Raw genomic sequence first — 23,678 nt, forward strand, 5'->3', positions numbered from 1 at the left:
GATTCTCAACCTGAACCTCCCCTGACCCAGTTTAAGACTTATGTCTTCTTGTTCTGTCATGAGTTGGGACAAGAGGATGACCCTTGTCTGGCTACCACCTCTTTTCAGGCAGTTGTAGAGTGATAGGGTCTCCCCTGAGACTCCTTTTTTTCATGTTAAGCAACCCCCCCTCCCTCAGGTGCTTGTTACAGGACTTACCCAACAGGTTCTGTTGCCCTTCTTTGGACACACTCCAGCACCTCAATGTCCTCCTTGAAGTGGGGATCCAAACTTGGACACAGAACTTGAGGTGTGGCCACACCATTGCTGAGTACAGCGGAAGCATCACTGCCCTGGTTCTCATGGCCACACTATTTCTCATCCAAGCCAGGATGCCACTGGCCTTCTTGGCCACTTGGGCACACACTGGCTCGTGTTTGGTGGCTGTCAACCAACACCCCCAGATCCTTTTCTGCTGGGTGCTTCTCAGTCTCTCTGTCCAAAACCTGTAGCATTGTATTGGGTTGTTGCGACTCAGGCAGGGCCCAGCTCTTGGCCCATACAACTGGCCTTGGGCCCAAAACCTTTATATTTTTTCATAACACAGTAAAGAAAAAAATATAAATCTGGATTTTTTTTTTAAACAAAAGAATATTCTGGTAGTAGACAGATTGCCCTACATACTTTTTTGTATATCTTGAATGTTTAGCCAGATTTTTAAAGACATTTAGTTGCCTCAAGTCTGTTGTGTCTGCAGGGGAGAGTTACTGCATATTTTATAAACCTATTCTTAGATTTCTTTTCTCCTAAAGTAACAGACTCAGTTGGATAGCAATGAGCAATTATTCCTCCTCACTGAGTTTCGAAAAAGGCTCTTGTCCAATTTCTGCTGTTGGCAGACAGTGTCTAATCCATGCTTTCTGTCACTATTGCAAGCATTCAAACTGGGCGCATTTTTTTTCAGGCAGATCGGTGTCATTAATTGTCACCTTACAATGGCACATAAGGAACTGTTAGAGAAGGCACATAACAGAGGAGGAGATTTATTTTTAGGGCTATAAAGGAACTTCCAAATTTCAAATCTGATCTGACATCTAAGTCTTTAGTATTTTTCATACTTGGCATGCATATCTGACAAACTGCTCAGATCAGTACTAATGTAAATACAGTTTTCCTTAATTTCTGAGCATGTTTCATCATTAAAAATAAATTTGAATTATTTATTAGCATTGAAAACTCTAGAAACACCTTTGTGGTGAGTTGTATATACAAGTGATTACTTACTTAGGATTGGTAATATTACTTATCCTTGCAATGGACAATTTTAACTGAATTTGTGCAGAGAGAAAAAAGCAGCATGTGAATTAAAAAACTTAAAAATCTCTTGGCTTAGATAGTAAGAATTTGTCCATACTTGTAAACTAAATGTGCATGGGACTCTTAAATAGCACTAAAGCCAACTGGACAGAAAAATTTAAGTCCTTTTTCCCTCCAAGACAGGGTGACTGGACCCAAAGTGACTATTTGCTTACATGTCTCTGCTTCATAATGCCTTACAGCCTGTGACTGGAAATGGGTTTGGAAAGACCATTAGTCAAAGACCATTCTGACAATTCAGAATTACACATCTTCTACTTTCAGTCACCTAAAACATTCCCTACAGTTCTTTGTTAGAAATAAAAAGTAATAAAAAGTACAAATCAATTCAGTAGAAGTGACTTTGATTATTACTTTTAATTTTTTTAACTAGTTGACTTTTCAGTCAGATATATTTTTGTTTTTATGCACTTTTTTTCTCTTTATTTTTGTGTCTTAAAAATAAGTTGAAGAAAGCACTCCAGAACAAAAAGAAATCCTGTTTCTTTTCTCCCCTCATTTTTCATACACATAGTTACAATGACAATCAGTGGGTCTTGAAGTGAGTCTTGAAGTGGGTCTGCCAAAACTCTGCTGTTTCAACTAAAAGACAAAATGAGAATGAATAAACAAATTCTCTAAAGCAGCTGTTATACAATTCCACTGTGTCTTCAATTCCAAAATAGAAGTCTCCTTCCTACTGTAGGTTATTAACTCAATGGTAACCGATCTCTCTTTTCAAATGTTTTATGCAGTTTTAAAAAATTAACTATTTTTTAAAGTACTACTTTTTAGATTCCATCTCATTCTCATTCTTTCACCTCTTCCTTTCTAGCTTCAAGTCAAGGTCAATTTGCCTCACCAGCTGATCTATTTTTCATCAGATTCCACTCTATCATTGTTTGCTCAGCTCAGCTACTTTCTTCATTCACAAATCTGATTTTCCTGTCAGTCTCCCCAACCCCTTTGTCACTTTCTTCTTTTGAACTGAATGCCCTTTCCCGACAAAGTTTCCAGTCTTCCCTATGTTTTCTTCTTGTTCTAAGCTCTTCCTTCCCCTTCCCTAGTCTTGGTATAAGCAAATTCAACCAGTGAATTCCCTTTTCCACAAGATATTTGTTGCATTTGAACCAGATTTTGTTTCTGTCCCAAATTTAGTCTGTCTGATGTCACTCTGTCACAGATGGAAGGCCACCCTTATTTTCGTTGACAGTGCTCGAAGAGCAGCAATTTTGGGAAAAAATACAGAGAAAAGTTTTGAACTTGTGCCCATGTTAAACAGGAAGCAAGGTCAGTTACCCGACTGTAATGATGCAGGAGGACTTTAATCATAACAAGGAGAACCAAAGAAGTGCTTTCTTCAGAAATATTAAGGAAGAAAATTACTTTTCTACTACAGAAGTGTACTCAAAACTATGTAACTGGGCATAGTTACAGATTTGCAGTGGGGAAATTAAAAAAAATATCATTGCAAGTCACTAAATGTCCATTTCTTTAGCTAGTGAAACACTTTCATTACCAAAGGTGACTAATGATCACATGAGAGAAGATGTAAATGCAAAAAGGTGCAAATGTTTGGGAATCAACGTGTATTTTTACAGGTGTCTCTTTCACGCATATTCAAATATTTTTTTCTGAGTATTTACAAATAAATAGTTGAATTTTACTTCATTCTACAATAAATACTCTGAGATTTTTGAGTATAAATAACTCAATTCTGGCAAGCAGGAATCTTGCCACCTTTAGTGACAAGTCCAGAAAGCCTTTATTACAGATGACATCAGTGCCAACACCAGTGAATATCTGATGGCAGAAAATATCAGCTCCTTTCAAGATACGCATTTCTATCCTGGAATTATAATTCAGGATACACAATCTTATTTGATAAGTATTCAAGAAATAAACTTTTACTCGGTTTTAATAAAGATATGAATTTTGATATCTCAATAAGGGCATTCTGTTGAACTTGAAATGTCATATACACTTAAAATCGGCATGATTCTAGTGAAATAGTGAGCAAGACAGTGGAAAATGAAATAAATTTCACTCCCTGTAGAGATTAAATTTAGAGGAAATATTGAAGAAAATACTATAAACACAGGTCTGACCTGTATGCAAAAGCAATTGGAGCAGAAATTAAACAAGATGCTCACTTTGCTCCTAATAGTCCTACTAGCCACTGCTTTTGATGCACACATCATTTTTACATGCAGTATAGAGAAAGAAAACAGGAAGTAAATCGGTTACTGTAATAGATGTATCACAATGTACTTAGAAAAGAAAGAAAAGGAGAAACAGATGTTCCTTGTGCAGGTATAAAATTCAAAAGAGTAATAAAGCTATCAAAGAATGTGTAATGAAGTGTAGATTAAAGAGCACAGTCTTGTCGTTACAACATATGTTCTGAACTTTCATGAAATAGGATGGTTTAAAACTAGACATGTTCTCATGAAAACAAGGAGATTGACAAGACCTGCAAAAGAAATGTTCTTTTTATATTCTGAAAGGTACAACCTGCAGAAGGAGATGAACGCAGCATTAATGTGCTGTAGGAATTGTAGAGCTGGACTGATGCACTAGCATCCATTATCCAGTTCTCTGCAACTGAAAGTCACTTTGATTGAAGGTCATTATGACCAAAATGCAGGTCTTTACAGTTCTTGGAATTTTTTCTGGTAGAAACAGTCAGTGCTAATTCTGTTAATTGTCAGTTTATTTTGATTAACACTAAAATGAAATTACTTTTTTCAAATATATCATTCTTTTTCAGACTTTTTGGAAAGGATTAATTTCAGTTACAGATGGAATGATCCGTCCCTGATTTTTGTGCCTAAAATCATGTCTTCATGTACTTTTGTGTTAACTGCACACAATATAGCTGTATAGAAAAAAATTATTTAACAGGTATGGTATTGGGATAAAACCCAGATGTCAGTAACATATGTACATCATAATGTCATTTTTCACTCTATCATCCTCAGACACCACTTAGGAAGTGGCAACAAAACCTGAGTTTCTAAGTAATGTCAGTGAATAACTGTAACTGTGGGGTGTGTGATTTATAGCAACTGATCATAAAATATAGACATGGAAAAATTATATGCATATATCGCAGTCCAAGAATGAGAAAAATATGAGCTAAAAACATATGAAAGAGAATTGTTTTGTTATGTATGAAACATTAGATAGTCAGGTTTTTTGTACACACTTCCATATACATGCAAGTATCTATCTTCAAATTATGAAACAATCTGAAAAATGAAGAAAAATAGGAACCCACCTTAGTACATTCAGACAACCAGCATATTATTTTCTTTCATGACTTTTCAAAGGCTTCATCAACATCAATTATATTCCCATTTATGAAAGCCAACTACAGCAGCTGTCAGACAATCACCAGAACTGCACATTCTCCCTGACAGATACTGGATCTGATAGACTTGGAAGAAATTTATAAACATTTTGCTTCTGATAAATGGTTATTTGGATATTCCTTTGGATGAGACACGGCTTTCCTTCAAATTCAAGTTGTCATTCAAAGAAATTGATTTGTCCACAGGAAAAGAGCAAGCCTAATTATAAACAGGAATAAAGGACAGGAATATCTACAATACCTCTAAATATTGGAAGCAGAGATGGACCATGCAATGTCAAGATGACAACTCAAACCAATTTTGATTGATACCACAGTGGAAGACAACAATAGTGGGATTCCTCTATGTCTGTACTGACAGGTACATAACATCTTCCAAGGTATGCAAGAGTATTCAAGATTGGAGGCCAACAGGTTGAGCACAGATGTCACAGCAAGTCACCATTCCTCTCAACTGACAGTAAGTAGGAAAGCAGGATACCTGGCAGGGCCCGAAACAGGCCTTACTAAATGTAGGCAGGCAGCTGAATCACGTGTGTGTCTACATTCAGGAGATGAGTGCTTTTGCTATGCTGCCAGACAAGTGGTTCCACAGTTGAGATGCACAGAAAGGCCTTAGGAACTTGCTTATTCCCTAAGGGAATTCACCTCTTACCCTAGTTTCTCCCATGAAGTGTCATTCCACATGCCAGGAATTTTCTACAATACTACGAGAAAGGCCTCCCACTGTAGCTCACTGGTGTGTGCATCAAGGCCTCTGTTGCAAAAGTAGTGTGGAAATCCATAATCTGTTTGGTTCTGTTCTGAGCTTCATTCAGAATCCATGTCCCACCAACTCCACCATCATTCTTTCTAACCACAACAGGCTGCTTGGAAAAATTAGTACTCACTCATGATATGGCAGAGAGTGAGTGTACAAGCACATGTACCAGGGGAAAAAAAAAAGAAAAAAACCCAAAACAACCACAAAACCACCAGCAGTGAATTGCAGGGAAGCAACAGAGCTGGAGTAGATGTCTTAATGTAAAGCATGTATCATGTTCAGGCTCAAATGGAAGAATCACCAAGAGGATTGCCTAAAAGCACTAAGTCTAGTATCCTTGTTCAGTAATTTCAAGAGCTGAAAGCTCCTGTTGCTGGAGAGGTCTGACAGAAAAGTACATCCTACTCTTTGGCATCAGGATATGAGAACAGCCATACTGGGTGCAAAAATCTAAAATAATTTCTGAAGATTCTATTGATCAATAATGTTTTTGACCTAAACCTGCTTCAGTTGTCAATCATTTCCATTTTTTTCTGAGCTATTATTTCACTTTATTCGGCCCCAGATATGCTCACACACAAATGTGTTTACTTGAAAGAGGATTTCCTTCTCATTGAGGGACTTTGCTTTACTTCTGCATATGCTGACACTTCATTTCTTATTATTACATTTACTGGCCATCATGATCTTTCCCAAATGTCTCTATAAGTCTGAGAGATAATTAAAAACCCTCTCATGCACTTTGAAGAAGTGCTTCAAGAAGCTGTTTTCTCATCTAGATTCTTGGACAACCAGCCAAATCAACATTAATCAGGAACATTACTGGGCAGTGGAATCCAGAGATTAGTATTGATAAATTGTTTGAACAGTACTTATAATATAGTTAGCCTAGCAGTAGTAAACTTTTTAGCCTATAGTACCGAACTTTTTCAATACATTCAAGGGTACTGGGTTGGGTGTGCTGTGCTGGAAATGCAGGAATTACATGTGTCATGGGAGAGATCTTTGGATGTTGGAGTCTAGAAATTATGCACATAATGCTGGACTTTTTTGTAGATGAACACATCTTCCAGCTGAAAAGCTTCAATTTGTTATTTTTGCTCTGTTACAGGGCCATCTTTTGGAAATCTGTCCACCTTAGCTCGCATTGCCTGTATTTTATTCAGCAATTGCTTTGAAAACAGTGGCCTGTAGTCAAGGCTCCAGGGCAACTTTACTGTTCAGACTACCTGTAGAGGTGCTTTCAATGCTCAGACAAAATTGAACCATCATTCAGGATAATTTTGAAGTCCTGAAGCTCTGAACATTTTGATTGTTCATCTGTCTCCCCTTATCTGTACAATTTTTGTAGTGTGGATGGACTCCTGTCCCCATTACAAACCTGGCACGGACAGGAATCTTGGCTGGGGCTATTCGTGCTCTGACTGGGTAGCCAGCCCCCAGCAGCCTCTCTGATTGCATCTGTCCAGAGCAGCTCACCAGCAAGCACACAGGTTTTCTTTTTTACCTTATCAGTTTTCATCTATAAGTATTTTAAAGTCATTCTTCCTCAAGAAAAAAACAAACAGAAAACCACCCCCATAAACAAAACAACCAACTAACCAACCAGCCAAAAACCCAACCTCAAACCAAACAAAAATATAGCATTTTTTAAAGCTGATAATCTATATTTGTATTCTTGTTGAAGTGGGGTTTTTTATCCATTTTCATTCAGGATAGAAAAAATTGGAAAAAAGCTTTACCCAAATATATTAATTTATCAGACAGATATATAATTTTCCTAATGTACATGTGTACTCTCAGAAGTCAAGTTACACATAGATTTAAACAATTACCTGTATTAAAAATTAGAAATCCCTCTTGCCCTGAGAATTTTCCTCCAGATGCTCTGAAATAATTACATTCACTTGAAAGTATCTGTAGTTGTACTGTAGGATAAATTGGTTTATTGCCTACTTTGAATTCATTGAATATTATTCCTGTTTCTTCCTCAGTGTGAATCCTTAATTTTATATTCCTTCTTGCCAGAAACAAATTGAAATAGATGTGCTGAACACATGGATATGAAGCAGTCTGCCCAGCAATAATTGCTTCATGACAGTTTTGAGTTCTTCCAGCTCTTCTCCCTTTGGGATGCTTTAGCGGTTTGGATAGCATTAGTAAGAGATAGACAAAGTACTGACTCGGGCTAGATATTATTAGTGCAGACTTGATAAAATCTAAACATTTTTGAAACAATTGTTCTCTGAATAATTAAGTGGATTCTGAAAATCTCCAAACATTACTGACTTTTACTACACTTTGCAGTTCTTAAAAGATCACAAAAGAATTCCAGTCTTGGAGAGAAGTCAGCTTTCTAATGACACTGGAAAGATTTCAAGAGCAGAAGATATCCAGGGCAATGGCTCTTTTTAATACACTTTTTTTCAATATAGTCCATTCATAAACAATTACATAAATGGTGCATATAAATAAAAGCTTTCTCTAAAGAAACTTTCCAGCTTTTCTTTACATTTAACAGATCTAATGTTAAGAAATTCTAATGTCAAGAAATTCTCTTGTTTAGACTTCAATATGAAACAAAATGCAAACACTCACTCTCCAAATAAGTAAATAAAAAATCCATCTGTAAATAATTCTTGTATATCAGCTATAGTGGTTGTGCAAATAAAGAATAAATTTGGCAAGGAACTACAAAATAAATAATATAGAGATTTTTTTTTTAAACTCTCCTGAAAAAACAAGTTTGGGGTTTCTTTCACTAAGCTAGCTTTGTTAAAATTTCAGCATTTTCACACTTAATGTTTGGACATAGCCAGTGTATCATTGACCTTGTAAATCCAGCCTTGCCATGACTGGTAGACTCAAAAGTGGATATAATCCATCTTACAGCAGACTTAGTGGGGCCTGCTTTGCTTTCTTTGTCTTTCTGTGGATGCAGAGGGACCACTGGGCCAGGATTTCTGGATTTTCATTCTCCTGATGGTCATGCAAACATGTTTGGGCAGTCTGTCCCTAAACAGCTGTACTATTTCTCTATGGGGAGAGTGTGTTGTAGGGGGTAGCCATTAATTAAACCAATTAATGTGAACATGATCAAACCGTTATCATGCTAACCTTGCACCTTCTCAACATGTAACATCTTTAACATTAATATTAACCTTGATTTTATAGTCTTTTTTACTTTTTCTTCTTCTTTTCTTTATAATAAAGAAGGTTTCTCTCTCCTTCAAAATGTCTGGAAATATGCCTGGGAATGCTAAAATAATTAATTACATATTAGCATAAATAGTCTTCTTAAGCCAAATGACCACCTCAAGTTGCACTTCAATGTAAGCCAAATGTTTCAGAAAACCTGGGGTATGTTATAAATCATGGTTACGCTGGGACCACAGTATACTGGAAAGGATACTTAAAAAGTAATAATAAATTACACACCTTCTGTTATACAAGCTGAAAATGTGGTTTAGGAGATGCAGATTTGGGTAGCTGTGTTTTCTTCCTTCATAATCACTCCACAGGGCAAAAATGCTGAGCACAGCCTAGCTGTAATTTTAATATTGTTACTGAACATTTAGACCATGAACTATTTTGAGATACTCCTTTAACAATAGACAGAAAGGTCTAGAGTACTGACACAATAGCCATGGAGGAAGGCCTCTCATATTTAATCGTCTGTTTCTCAGGTTCTTATCACTAATAAAGAAGAGCAAAAAATCACCTGCACTCCCAGAGGTAAAATATCTTTCCAGGGAAAGTATTTGCATACAGGAAGACTTTGAAAAATGTCATCTGAATACAAAACATGGGGAAGAGACAAGGTACAGAATTTCTAGTGCCTAGGTGGTGCTTGGGGACTTGGACAGTGCTGAGTGTAGAGCTTCAGGTAAGTGTCTGTCAGCATTCAGCTAGTAAAGACCTATTTTCAGAAATTCATCTCTTTAGAAGCTGTGAATTCATTTTGATGCAAAAGTGCTCCTGACAAAACAGTCTCTTGTGATAAGAAATATATCTTTGAAAGATGATTGTCACTTGCACATTATAAAAGTTCAAAAAAGTATGGCAAAATATGCAAATGTAAGAAATTTGTGGTAGAAATACATATTGAAAATGTTGGTATTACTTTCAATTCAAAAAAAGAAAACAATTTTCAAATAATCCAAGAATTAAAAACAACCTCCATGAGTCTGGTCAAGTCAAGTTCACCAGTTAAGGCTACCCTGTTTGTGAACATTTTTATCTGATTCCCTATAATTAGAGAGTTTTCAGTTGAAGAAATAATGTGGAAGCCTGGCTAATAAGTATTAATTCCAGTTCAAGAGGATTTCAATCTGCACATAGCTTATTAAGTCTACAGCTAAAAGGATTCCATTTTGATCATTTAGTCTGATTTTGTGCATAGTGCAGGCCATTGAATTTTAATATATCAAGATATCCATACACAGCCCAGATGTGTCATCTGAAAGTATGCTTGGGAATGAATAATTATTTATGTCTGTGTGTCTCCATTTTCCCATTTACAACTCATTTTCAAGTCAGACAAAAATCAGAATAAGACCGACTCACTGTCTCAAACATGCTATTTTGGGCATGCAGTTTAAGTGTAAAACAAAATGCAATTTTTAATAACTTAACAGTCAAAATAGAATGCATCTCTAATTCTTTATTCTTGAAGTTTCTATATTCCTGATTAAATTAAAAAACCTATTTTACTGATGGGTTTTAAAAGAATACCAAGGTTACAATTCACTAAATATAGTAGTAAAAGAAAGGGCTTTTTTACATTTAGAATGAAATCAGTCTTTAAATTACAATTTTGTAGCAATGTCTAATCATACTTCCTTTGGATTTTTATTGATATATGGTGTTAAATATATTTGTTATTCACTCTCTATTTATAAATCAGATCACCTGTGTGGAGAAAATCTCCTTTATTTATGCTTCCGCCTTCCATATACAGAGAAAGCCACTAAAAGTAGTTTGCATTTGGCAAGCTGACCACTGTGACAATAAAAGGTTTAAAGAGCAAGATATTTCCCTGCTTTCAGTAGCATCTAGCAATTTTGTTCACTCTGTGTACACCATTCAATATTTTCAAGCATTATGAATGGCAAATTTATTTTTTTTTCCCTCGGAAAACTGACCACATTATTAATAAATTTGTAATACTCCATGGAAAGCTAAAAACATCCCTGAGAATGCAGAAAACTTACACAATTTGCCTAAATTAGCCAATCTTTCAGACAGGGTTTTTCCCAGGAAAAATCTTTTTAAAGTCATTTAGTACCTGATTTTTAAAGATATAATAATATTGTTATTGTTGATATTTTTCCACCAACCAAAAATTGTAAAAGGGATGTAATTCTTGATTTTAAAAATTGAGATTTTTTTCTTTGTTTTATTTTGTTTGCAACAACTTTATGCTTGACACTAGTGTGCTAAAACATTACCTGTATAAGCTTACATAGTCTTATCTCAATCCTTTATTTTTTAATAGGAAATTAAAGGTTTGAACTATGAAATAAGTTCCCATGGAAAAGGCTGGGAATAATCAAGCAAGAGGCATTATATTATTCACAACACATTCATCTGTCTTTAATCTCAATGAAAGATGTTCCATACAACTAGTCAGATCTCGACTGAATTATTTAAAGAGAAGCTTGAGGAATGCAAAGACTACAGCAAGGGATGACTGAATCAAGTGGCAGGTGCACAGTTTAGTGACAATATCAGCATGCATTTGACTAAACAGGCTACTGAAATCAACTTTTGTTATGAATAAATGTGAGGAATTACAGTAGTTTTGCCCAAATGGACCGGCATTTTCCAATAGGATTTTGTTCTTTTGCCCATTTGGTGGAATCATCAGGTCAGTGTAAGACTCTGTAAGTTCCTCCTCAGAGAGTGCCCTACCAGCTACTGGCACGCACTCCCAGCACCAGCAGGAATTCCCTGGGTCTGCCTGTATAACTCCTGCCTCTCTTCTCAGGCCCGTAATGCAGAGCGAGAGGGCTGAGATGGCTGCCAGCACCATGAGGAATGGAGGGAGGCTTCTGCTGTGTGAGGGCCGCTGTACCAACTGCTCATCCAAACTGTGTTGCCTGTGCCCTATCCAGAGGCACAAATGGAACAAGAACCTTTTGCAGCATCCAGCAACGCTATGGAAAGTGGATGAGATCTCAGGGTATTCCTTGAGCACCTCAGGTATTCCCATGAGGGTGCTGAGGAAATCACACGAATTAAGATTTAATTTCAGACAGCTGCCACTGAGATGTAACCATGGTCCCTATGCCAACCCTTGATGGTTCTGACTGGCCTCACCTGTGGTCCCAGCCATATTTTCTTGGCCCAAGAGCCCCACGGCAGCTCTGTCCTGTGCACCTAGACCTTCTCTGAGCTATCCTGCATATACAATCATTCCTAGTCCTGCCCCCTGAATGGCCCCAAGCCAATGCTGAATGAAACCTCTTCTCCAGACCCGATTCTGGCCCAATTTCCTACTCTATCCTCTGACTGGTATTCCTTGATGGACCTTGGTCTCAATCAATACCTCAATTTGCCTAGGTATGACTGAGCAGTGCTCAGAACTTGCTCAGTCACCAACCCAGGACTCCTCAGGTGCTAAGGACTGCACCCCACAAGCACCATCATGGCCTGCACTAGGGTCACCCTCAGAGCCCAGATAGACAGAGCAGTAAACCCTGGAAGAATTAATCCCATCTTTCTCCTTTCTGCAGCTCTGCTCCCAAAATCAGAGTTGTTTATTGGTATTCTGTCTGGCAAAGTGAGGAGACATCATCTTGATCTGATGTCTGGGAGGGTGTTGCAATTTGATACTTTTCTCCCTGCTGTAAACATTGAGAGTCTCTGCTGCTCCCTAATTCCCTGCTGACTGTGGAAACTGCTGGAGCATGACTGGAGTGTGCTGAACACGTCCTGGAACTCCTCCTGTGTGGAGGAGAGGCATGACGTGATGTAACTCATCCGTGAGACTGAAGGAAAAAGAGGGGGCTCTTAGGAAGAGAGCACACCACAAGGGAGGAAATGTCATGATTACCACTTAAACTTACATGACATTCCCAGACTTGTAGTTTTATTGACTTATTAAAAACCTACAGTCGGCATTTTCATCAGTTTAACCCATCTGCTTATTCTGCTGAACTATTTTTGGAGAATTTAATTTGTTGTTTAACTCACATTACCTTTTAAATGCATGCATTCATTCTGTTCCAAATCTGCCTCTTTACTCATGTAATTATTTCCATGTTTTTATGCCAAATATCTAGTTTGTGTAAGTTCAGTCTTGGTCTTACACTGGTTGTAGATGCTGATGATAGTACTTCAGTAGCCTATTTTTTTTAATGTTTCCATTGCTTCTTTACCTCAAGTTGTGGCCAGATTTGCCAAAATCTTTTATACATATGTATATAATTGATATCATTAAAAAAAAAAAAACAAAAAACAACAAAACCACCCAACTTGCCTAAACTTAACTTCCCAAAATCAAATGCTTTAAAGTAAACATGGGATTATTTTAACACTTGAGTGGTAAGAGAAGATCTGTGTAATTAATTCACTTTTTTTAAGATGCAAGCTTTTTTCACTGTAGACTGAGCTTATATTTTTTTTGCTTTAGGAGCCAGGCACTCCAACTCTTCACCTTATACATATGCTAATTTTCTTCAGAGAGGCTATTTGGAGCCCCTTAACAGAGAAAAATCCCATTGCCCTGATAAGATACCTTTCTTCAGAACTGTCTGTACTGCTAGAAATAGGTATAATTTGAACCAGGGTGTCCTTTCTCTGTTTTGAACATTCACCCAAACTTATGCCGCGACCTTTAATCTCTCCATGAAATTACAAATCCTTGGTGTCAGACTGAAAAGCAAACCTGTGGTGGTCTGTAAAGTATCCATTTCATTATTCAGCTGCCATTTTTTGGAAGAAGACTATTTAAAAACAAAAGCAGTTTTGGGGCACAAAGCTCTATTGTGCTTTAAAGTGCTTCATACCCAGGCTTTACTCCACTGGAATGATTTCCCTCCCTACTAATTCCCAAGAAATGACACTTCTACTAAGGTAGGGACATCAACTTAAAAAAACCTCTGGGAAACAAACTCTGGGATGTCAATTATTGTTCTCAGGTAATCTGGCATACATTGACTTTTGGGTTGAGGCTTCTGGCAAAACTTTCTCTGCTGCACTGACTGTGGGATCTGAATCCAATCTTCCTTCTCTTCATCTAAAGGTAGAAAAAGGTGAATATGTTGTCTGCCAAGGTCACTGTTACCATCTCCCCTTCTTTTGCTGCATGCTAAATCTTCAGAGGAAACAGGAGTGGGGTGGAGGAGGTGGTCGAGGTGGTCTTGGTCTGTTGATACAGGGTTTCCCCTCTGTTCCCATGACTCACCCATGCGTGGAAAAAGCATTTTTTGCACTTTGACGTACCTTTTCACTGACAATGGTAGCCCAACTTAAATGCAAACCTATAGTGTCCTTAACTTACAGTCCACACAGAATAGCTTTAAATAGAGGTCACCTTTCTCTCTTCTCTTTGCTTTTCAGCCCTCATCCATTATTTACTCAATTCTTTCTCTCTTGGATCAATATCTTCAGGCTAAAAACTTAAACTGTGAAAGTTCAGCTGTTTCTCATCCATCTGTGTTCCTGCTGTCTTTGAAGAGCTGGGTTGTGACTAAAATCCTGTTTAGAAAATATGTCAAAATGATCAAATTAACCAGAAACAGCAGTTCTGTTTTGTTGTTTATATTTAGGTTAATTAAGTGAGGTAACATAGATGGGCACTCAGTTAGAAGAAAGGATCAGGCACAAGTGACATATTTTCAAGAATAAACTCTTGAAGTCATATAGATTTTCTTTTTATTTTGGCTTCCCAAATGTCCATACTACCAATCTGGGAAACAAATCTTTTTCCCTCAATATTTCTTTTCCTCCTTCTGACATGTTATGTTTAGGAGTGTTACATTACTTGCATTGCTGCTAGCCTGGAGACTGATATCTTGCTTTTGTTGGTAAGTACTTTTTTCTAGTGAGTCAACCGCAGCCAATCAAGTCAATGGTCAGCCTTGCTAGGCTGTGGGAGCACAGGGTGATCAGCAGTCATTTTCTGCTCAGGGATGGATGCTTGGGAGCAAAACAGAAGCAGCACTATTATAGTGTTACTGAATTGGAGCTGTATATTTGTGTGAACCTACATATTTATAGGAATTCTGCAAGGCCAGCTTTCCTAGGGAGAGGTTAAACTGCTGCAGATATCAAGTTGGTTCTCTGAATTGCCCAGTGGTTATCTCTTAACTTAAAGAAGACACATATTTTGATGTTTAACTACTTATGTTTAGTGACTTCAGATCAAAGATCTTGTACTCGTGGGATGCACTGAGACACAAGGCTTCCTATGGCATTTCATAACACTAAACACACTGAGGGATGCAGATCAATATTCATCAGTAAGCACCATAGAATTTATCACCGATATTCATCTTGCCTGAAAGAAATTGAAATGCTCTGCCAGAAAGAACAGTCTCAGAGATGAAAGCCAGAGATGAAAAATTTCTGTGAAAAACTGTGGTTTTTAAAACTTCATAATCTGATTAGGAAGTGCATTTCTAAGATGATACTGGAAAATTTATTCTTTTCAATTCTATGCTTTTGACATATTTTCAACATAGTAGCTGAGTTAAAACTTGTGGAATGGAAAGTAAGCCTAGAGAGGAAGAGAAAGCACTGAAGAGAATGTCTGTGTTGCGTTTTTATTTGTAAGGAGACAAGCTGTGCTTTTGTTTACAGTGGAGGAATGGAGACAAGGACATCTACTTTCTTTACTGCTCCACACTTCCTTTTTGAGTCAGTAATCCAGTCTTTGATGTGGGATGAGTCAGACATCAACAGCAGATTTTACATTTTCTTAGTCTGCTTCTGGGTGCGCGACAATGTTATGATTAGCTGAGAGCTTAAGTTCTTTTCCAAATTATAACAGCATGGTTCTTCTTCCTCTTACCAACACACACTAGATCCCACTGTGGGGTGGTTCTAAAAGTGAGCTCAAGAGGCAGTAAAACCAACTCATCAAGAAAAATCACAGATCTGACCACTCACCTTTGGGAACAGGTTCACAAGGGGGGTGTTAAATGTGCCACTGCACGGCAACAGCTGAGTTTAGTATCTCCCATCTGCAGGCATGATAAGGAAAGAACTGCAAAAACTTCTCCCTTAAAAAGTTCTAAGTTCTAGAAAACTTAGGAAGTTTTCTAAGAAAACTTAAGTTCTAGAAAACTATTAAATCTGCTTTTCAGGAAAAACTTAAGAACTACTTAATGTATCAGTATTTTGGGGATCAAGTTAATCTACAGATGATGTTTTTTTAACAGAGAGTGGAGTGACTGGAATGACTGGAATTCTAGGTAGACGGATCAGAAAAAAACTATCAAGTTAGTTGAACATCTTGATACTGGAAATTGGTTTAGTTCAGATTTATTTTCCAGAAAATAGTGATTTTTTTTTTGCTACTTTAATTTTAGAAATAGCAAGAAGACAAACAGTAGAATAATGAACTGCTGCTGTGAAATTGGGCCATAAATCAGGGGAATCTGAATGATTAAAAGAGCTAAATTGAAAAATATTACATTTTTTTAATGACCCTAACTGGTAACATTCTTCCTCAAACCTAGTTCACACCTTAATTTCAGGAGTTTCAGTTCAAATTCATCTCCTTCTTCTATATGGTTAGTTTTATATAATCCAGAGTTGCTGATTACAAATCTCCTGCAGAAAAAATGAAAAAAAAAAATCAAAGAATAATGGGTAAACTGTTTCAAAGGACAGTAATTTATATAGGACATCTGGATATCTGACTCATAGGAAGGAAACTAGTACTAATAAGAAGAAAATTCAGAGAATGAAGAATTTGCTTACTTTTACACAGACTGATTTATGGAACTCTGGCCTTATTTTAATTTTGTATTGATTACAAAGCCTTTGCATAGGTTAATGATAAAGGTTAAAACTCCTTCAATAGTGAAAAGGATTGAAAAGATGGATTTCTTCATTTAAAACAGGCATTATTGGCAATGCTGATTCTAGCACCCTAGAGCCTTGAAGTTATAATGAACATGTCTTGTAATGAACATGGATTTAGAAACTATGGGCCAAGAAAGCAATAGGAATAGATCTAATGAAGGTTACTGTGAGTCTCTCTACTTCAGACATAGTTATTTTTGGTCTCTGGAAAATAAACCCAAGTCTTTTAGGCACCTAAGACTTGCTCTTTTAGCAATATAGTTTTAACATATATGTTATTTATGCTAAAACTGACCTACAAGTTAAAAAAGTACATGTTAGCTATTTCAACAAATGATGTTATCGTTTTTTTATTCTTAAGAATGTGAAACAAATGGAAATGTTTTGGTCTATGACACCATTTGTTTGTGTTACATTAACTCATAAAAGCTTTGTTTTCTCAATGGAAATACTGAGTTCATTAATGGATAATGTGAAACAAATGCCACTGTCAACTTTGAAAGAAAACTTTCAAATACTGGACTAGAGACTTAGTGTCTGCTGCTCTTTTAGTTAAAATTACTTGCCAGACTCATGGTAAGATCATTGGTTACACTCTATTTCTTGCGTATACAGGTTTCATGAAATTTGCACAGTTAAACATGATATGTTGGATTCATTTCCTAATATATTGTTAACTATGCAGAATTTTCTTAACTAATACCATTAGGCAGGTTTCTTAATTGGTTTCTAACAATAACAGTAATACTATTCCTTTGTTTGTATGTGAGATTACTTCCATCTTGATATTCCCTCTACAGTTAAAATTGCTATTTATGTTGGTTTGTGTATTATTACAATGATTGTTAGGATTTACAAAGTTACAAAAGGAGGATTTTAGATAAAATTATTTCTTGAGTATTTATGCAGTTCAGTTGGTTTCTAGGTGAACATGATCTCTCTGTTCCACATCACTTTGTGGCATACAGCTCAGGTTTAGCTTTTTGGTACTCAGAGTTCTCCTTGGATGTTGATACAGGTTGCATGGTCTACTTAGGAGCAGCAATCAAAACTCAATAATGACTGCTTTTCACTGAAATAAATGACTGGCCAATTGCAGAGGTGAGACCTACAAAGACATTGAAAATTTGCTGCTAGGTTTTATATCACATTATAAAACCTTCCTATGATAGTAAGCATGACTCCAAATTTAAGTGATTTCATTGTCTATGTCTACATTGTCAAGTCGCTTGGCTCGTGAGTTGTCTCCTGGTTTCACCTCTACCCACATTGTATGGATGTTTGTTCACTTGATGTCTCAGGTTTTAGCTTTTATGTTTTTCACATTCTGTACTTTAGTGGGAAGTTCTGAGCTTCATTTTAGGGGATAGTAAGCTCTCTTCATGGAGTAGGCAGACAGAACAATTCCTCCTCTAGCTGGGGACCAAGGACAAATGATCCAAATCTCAGCCCAAGAGCATAAACAATGGCAGAATGAAGACAGAAAAACAAGAAGGATGGGACTTCATGGGCTAAAGCTGTAATTAGACAATTAACTCCATCATGCTAATGGACCAGAACTTATAAAAGTGTAAGACCCCCTGATCAGTCATCTGTTTGGTGACCATTTTTTGTTTCATCTTGAGTGTGGCCCTGGCTGGGTTCTTGTGCTGCCCAAAGTGGATCCATTGAGGGCTCCTAATAAATATCTACTTTATTCTTTAGCTTTGTCTAGTCTCTGTTCCAGGTCAGCCTTCACAAGGCATCACACACTAATGGTGATCATTAAGGAAAATGATCTTGGTCACTCCAAAGTAAACTTCAAGTTCTGTGGATAATTCATTCCAAGGACTGCTTCCAAAAGGCAACACAAACCAGACGGCTGAAGGCTTGGGTTTCTCTGCGCTGCAGAGTCCCTCAACAGCAGACTTTTTATTTTCAAGCACTTTCCCTTGCCTGGATATCATATCCCAGAGTATGTAATGCGTTCCTTCAGTTTCATGTTATAAAAACACCACCTGGTGGGTTGCAGCAGAGCCCTCATATTTATTTCGGACACTTTGAACTAAAACAAACAAACAAAATGATAACTGGATCCCTGAGCCCGGGAGATCACTGTGTGTGGCTTAAAAGACATGCAAGGCATTGTACCATCTACAGGAGGTTTGTTTAGCAGTTTCTTCTAGGTATTGCTGTCCCTGAGCACAGCAGGCATGAGCCACTCAACATTACCTTGCCTGAAGGATCTCCTTCTGGGACACATATTTAACTATGTAAATGTAGCTGCAATGACATTTTCTGTGCTTTAACAGGAAACACTTTCATGAAGTACTGGCTTCTCATAAATGTCTGCACACATCAGATATTGGCTACTTTCATGGCAATATGCAGCCCTCGATCCTGCCCTTCAACACCAGGTGCTGAAACCAAAATTGATTAAAGGCAAGGGTTTAGGCATAAAAGTGAAAATATACTACTACAGGAGAAAAAAATATGAACTTGATCAATATTCCTCTTTTTTTATTATTTATTATTTATTTTCCTACCTAAAATTTCTAAAATGTAGTCTATTTGCCAATGCAACATGATTCAATATTTAGTTTTAGTTTTCCAACAAAGATATAAAGATTGATGGTAGGGGATATATTGGGAAACACTCCCTGGTCACTCAGTGTTGAACCTGTGATGTTATTAAGTGTAGGGTTTGTCTCTTCAAATTCAGACCAAATGTGTACATCTGAGTATTCCACCATCTTCTTCTGCATTTCCTTATTTCTCTGTGTTCACTGTAATGCAAGCTGCTGTAATTAACATTGATTCAGTTGTCTACCAAGAAGGGTCAAAAGTCACTGGAGATGCTCTAAGATGTCCAAGACATCCTTAAAGTGTTTTATAAAAATCAGGCTACTTTTGGACAAGCAGCTGTATGCCAAATGGCGTACATCCTCTCTTTCCTATACCTAAAATGCCTGTAGGTAGCTGTTTAACCATTTACACCCAAGGTGTAAATGTAGACTCTAAAAATACCAAGAAATAAGTGGAATTATTTGCCCCTTACAAATCTTCTAATGCTCATCACTTCAGCATCAACATAATGTTACTTTAGGCTGCGTTTGGGGAGGTGCTCACACTTATTTAACATTTCTGACACAAACTGAACTGTTTAAACAACACAGCAAACAGATAAAATTTTGCTCTGCCAAACACTGAACTTGTGTTCTGATGCTGTAATATTAATCACAATGTTTGTGGAAATTCTTTTGCTGATTTTCTCTAAACCAGAGCAGGACAATATTTTCAATTGCAGCTATTTACACAGTTTCAGAGCTGATGCTGGGGACACAACTGTGATACTTGTCGGCTTTGTTTTATGTAGGCTTATGCAAACATGGTATTTGGATTTTGATTCCCAAGCTATTTATCTTCTCCTCTGCTGAAATTATAAATTCATCAGAAAAAAAAAATCCCCCTGAATCTCAGATGAGACTTCTGAATTTCACCATGTTTCCAGTGAAAATATTAGTTCTAGTATGATTTTATTACTAAACTAGGCATTTATCAGAGATAATTTGAGATACTTCAGAAACTTAAATGCCTTTTCTGTAACATAATTCCAGCTTCAGACATGTGAGGAGCTTAAAACCAAACAAGTTTGCTTAATTTCTGGTCTGTTCTGCTAAAAATGATTGGATATCTCTCATTGCAAGTATGCTGTGAACCATGAAAATTAAATTCATTTACAGGGAAGGATCACTTCTTTTACAAATTATGATATTTGAAAGGTGGCATATATGTTTAAATCCTGATTCATAATGGACAACAAAACTTACTAATTTAAATAAAAAAGATAGCCTAGGTTTAGGAATTAAATCTATAGTTTTACTTATTAGAGCTAAAAAAACCCCAGCAGCATAGCACGGCTCTGTTCAAATAGGCTATTTTAAAGGAGTGTTTTTCTTTTCAGTGATTTTTTTCACCAGATGATGTCTATACATTCTTTTTGGACATCTTATTTCAATAAAGTCAAAGTGAGGCATAGACTTGTGGGGCTGAATAGGTGACAGGTTTGCTGCATGATTACACCACAGTTCTAACAGTGTATTTATTTAAGATCAGAGATTATACATAATGATTTATGGCATATTGATGGATCAAAGGAAAACATATAGATAGGTTTGAACTTTATTTTATAACACTTCTTTCATGGGAATGTCCAAAGTCTGCAGTTTTCATTTGAGGCTGGAAAGAAAAAAATAAATTCCCATCAAAAGAAATCCCTATTTTTGAAATACTGTAAATTAAATTTTCACTAGAAATTACACCTGACTGTCATTCATTATTATCTAGTCACATTGTCTTCAGATTCAAAACATATTCAGTGGAAGCTGGTTATTTCTTCAACTGCAAGATCGAAGAATATTTTTCATCTTTATATGATTTAGCTTTTATAATTTATGTCCTGCATAAGGCCCAATCTTTCATTACTCTTATAGTGTATCTGTTAATCTTGGAAAAATCTACTTTGTTCCACCTATAGCACTTGCTGAACTGCTTTGCTGCATAGGTGAGAGTTGAATTTTTCACTTACTGAAATTGGTCTTTTTAAATATGAGAAGACCTCAGTAAAACTCTGAAAAATTATGAAAACTTTTTTCTTTTTTTCTACTTAAAAACCTTCCCTGAAGAAAACCCCTTGATATACCTTGATAGTGATGATCCACCCAAAATACCTTCAGTGAAGCATTGGTTGACTGATGTTTTTCTACACTGGTTACTGAAAGTACATGATGAAGAAAAGTCGTATTCCCTCTTTCTGTACATCTGTTCTGTCACTCTTCCTTCTTGTGTGTCCACTTGCTTTGTACACATACAGCTAATTTTCACAAATTCCAGCAAGAGAATGGAATTGATAAATCCACACAAAATATCAGGGTAAACTGCTTAGTACAGCAGCAAGAATATTAATTCCTTCTAGTAGTTTTTTTCAGAAAGCATCCAGCAGGTTTTTTCAGACAGCATGTTTGACTTTAACTGACTCGTCTCTTAATGCTTTTTTTCAAGGCTGCAGGAAGGATATATGAGTACATAGAGCAGAAGTTCACAAAAAGCAGCTTTCAAGCTGCTTTTAGAGAAAAGAATACTTCTAACGCAAGCACAAAAAAAAAATTGTTCTTTTTAAGAATGACTGTCCTCTGCAGCTTCTGCTAAACCAGCTTAACAAAGATAACACCATGACTAAAATATTTATACTTTGTTATAGTTACTTTGAGTAATAAAAAAAAAAGATTCACAAGTTTATTCATCTTTCCTAATGATACAGAAAGGAAAGAAGCACCTAAACAGTGAATACTGATGCAGAAACTCAGACTGTAAAATCAATATATCAGCTCAGTAGAGCTGAGATTCTTTCTAATGTTGCTGTTCCAGCAGTAGAGTTTACCTTCTGAATTATATATGTATTGACCTAATTACATAAATATTGACTTTGCTTTATTTGAAGCTTTTTTCAGTCTCGGTGTAATTACAGTGTCAATATTTGCTATATGTAATAACACTGAATTTAGACTTGTTAATTTTGATTGATAGTGGCATGCCACAAGTTATTATATGGGATAAGGCGGTTAGTCTACAAGCATGCATAGCAGATACAAGCAGCTGACAATGCTACCAAATTTCACTGTGTCTCTAAGACCTTCTGTTTCCCATGTTTAATCAGACAGAGGAAATATAACGGGTGATTACATCCTTGCTCCATAAGAGTACTGTTTTGAGGTGGAGAAATATTTACCCTGGGAAAAAAAAAAAAGTACAAATATTCAGCTGGAAACTCAGTAAAAGGGTTCCTGTTTAAAGGTAGCTTTAGAACTTTTTCTTTACATGATTGTAAAGTCTATTTAAATTGTGCCAAAATGGAGGTTTTATATAGCAACAACTATATTTTTCTGCATAACTTCCATGAGTTATACTTTATTTTGCAATAATATTGAGACCCAGATACAAGAAATTTCACATTAAATTATTTCCTTTTTCTTCAAATCCAAGAATGATGTGAGCAGTGGACTTTCGGGTACTACTGGGACTTGCAAAACTGTTCACTTCAGTCTGTAAATGTTTGTTGAGATGTATTTCTACAAGAACAACTCTGTTCAGAGTTGGCAGAGCTCAGAAATGCTTTCAGCGATGAATAGCCCTATAGTATAGTGCTTATTTCTAGATGCAATTATAAAGCATTTGAATTTGGCAGTAACATGAGAATTAAAAACCAAACTGAGACAGTCTGTGCGCTGAGGATATTTAAATTTTTTCTTGCTATAATATGTTGCCAGTAGTGAGAAGGCATGCATCATACTGAATTTTCTTATTTGTGTCAGCAGGGATGCCAGACAAGACGAACCTCAGTGACGTAAAGCAAATCCATCAAACCAACGATGGCAGCACTTTAGACACAGCTGGAGCAGGATGTACAGCAATGGCCGATTATGTGACATTTATGCTGATTAGTTTGGTAATACTGCTTCTGACTCTTTGGTAACTGCTTATTTCTGGCTTGATATATGTATCTCATTGTCATTTATTTATCCCTACTCACAAGCCTGGAATAAGGGATCTGGTGAATATAGCAATATTTATGATATCTTGTATAAGATCAGCCAGTGATCTTAGCCCTGAATATTAACAAAGAGTTTTGTGTAATATTTTATCTGGTTTTTATTTAAACACCTGTATAGTCATAAAAAGTCATGTTTTCTTTTTTAATATTTTATGTTGAAAATAAGTTGTCTATGATAATCTTTCTCTTAAAAGCAATTTGTAAAAGAAGAGTATTACCAAGTTTGAAATGGTCTCTGGAGATCATCTAGACCAACCCTGTGCTCATAGTAGACTCACTTCTTGCAGGTTTCCTACAACCAAGTTCAGTTGACATTGGAATGTCTCCAAGGAGGGAGACTTTACTGATTCCCTGGGCTAACTGTACCAGTGCTTCAACACTCCTAGCAGATATTTTTTAGCTGCTGTATTTCAGTTTGTGCCTCTTGCCCATTTTGCACACTAAGCCCTGTCATGGCACCAAGGACAAGAGTTTGGCTCCATCTTCTTTTCTCCCTTTATCAGGTATTTATACATTTTCAAAAGATCCCTCACTGCATCTTCTCCAGGCCAAACAGACCCAGCTATCTCATCCACTCCTTG

The 23,678-nt window shown here is 36.6% G+C and overlaps 1 protein-coding gene across 1 annotated transcript in view; it reads left to right on the plus strand.

Annotated features, from left to right (window-relative positions):
• The window catches only part of GPC5 (glypican 5), a 598,063-nt gene extending 575,009 nt beyond the window's left edge, over window positions 1-23,054 (plus strand). The window contains exon 8 of the mRNA XM_058800184.1: window positions 22,862-23,054. Within this exon, the coding sequence (XP_058656167.1) occupies window positions 22,862-23,019 (158 nt within the window). The 3' untranslated portion in view covers window positions 23,020-23,054. The remainder of the gene's footprint in view (window positions 1-22,861) is intronic.
• The last annotated feature ends 624 nt before the right edge of the window (window positions 23,055-23,678 follow it).

This window comes from Ammospiza caudacuta, chromosome 2, assembly GCF_027887145.1.
Source record: "Ammospiza caudacuta isolate bAmmCau1 chromosome 2, bAmmCau1.pri, whole genome shotgun sequence".
NCBI classification, from domain to species: domain Eukaryota; kingdom Metazoa; phylum Chordata; class Aves; order Passeriformes; family Passerellidae; genus Ammospiza; species Ammospiza caudacuta.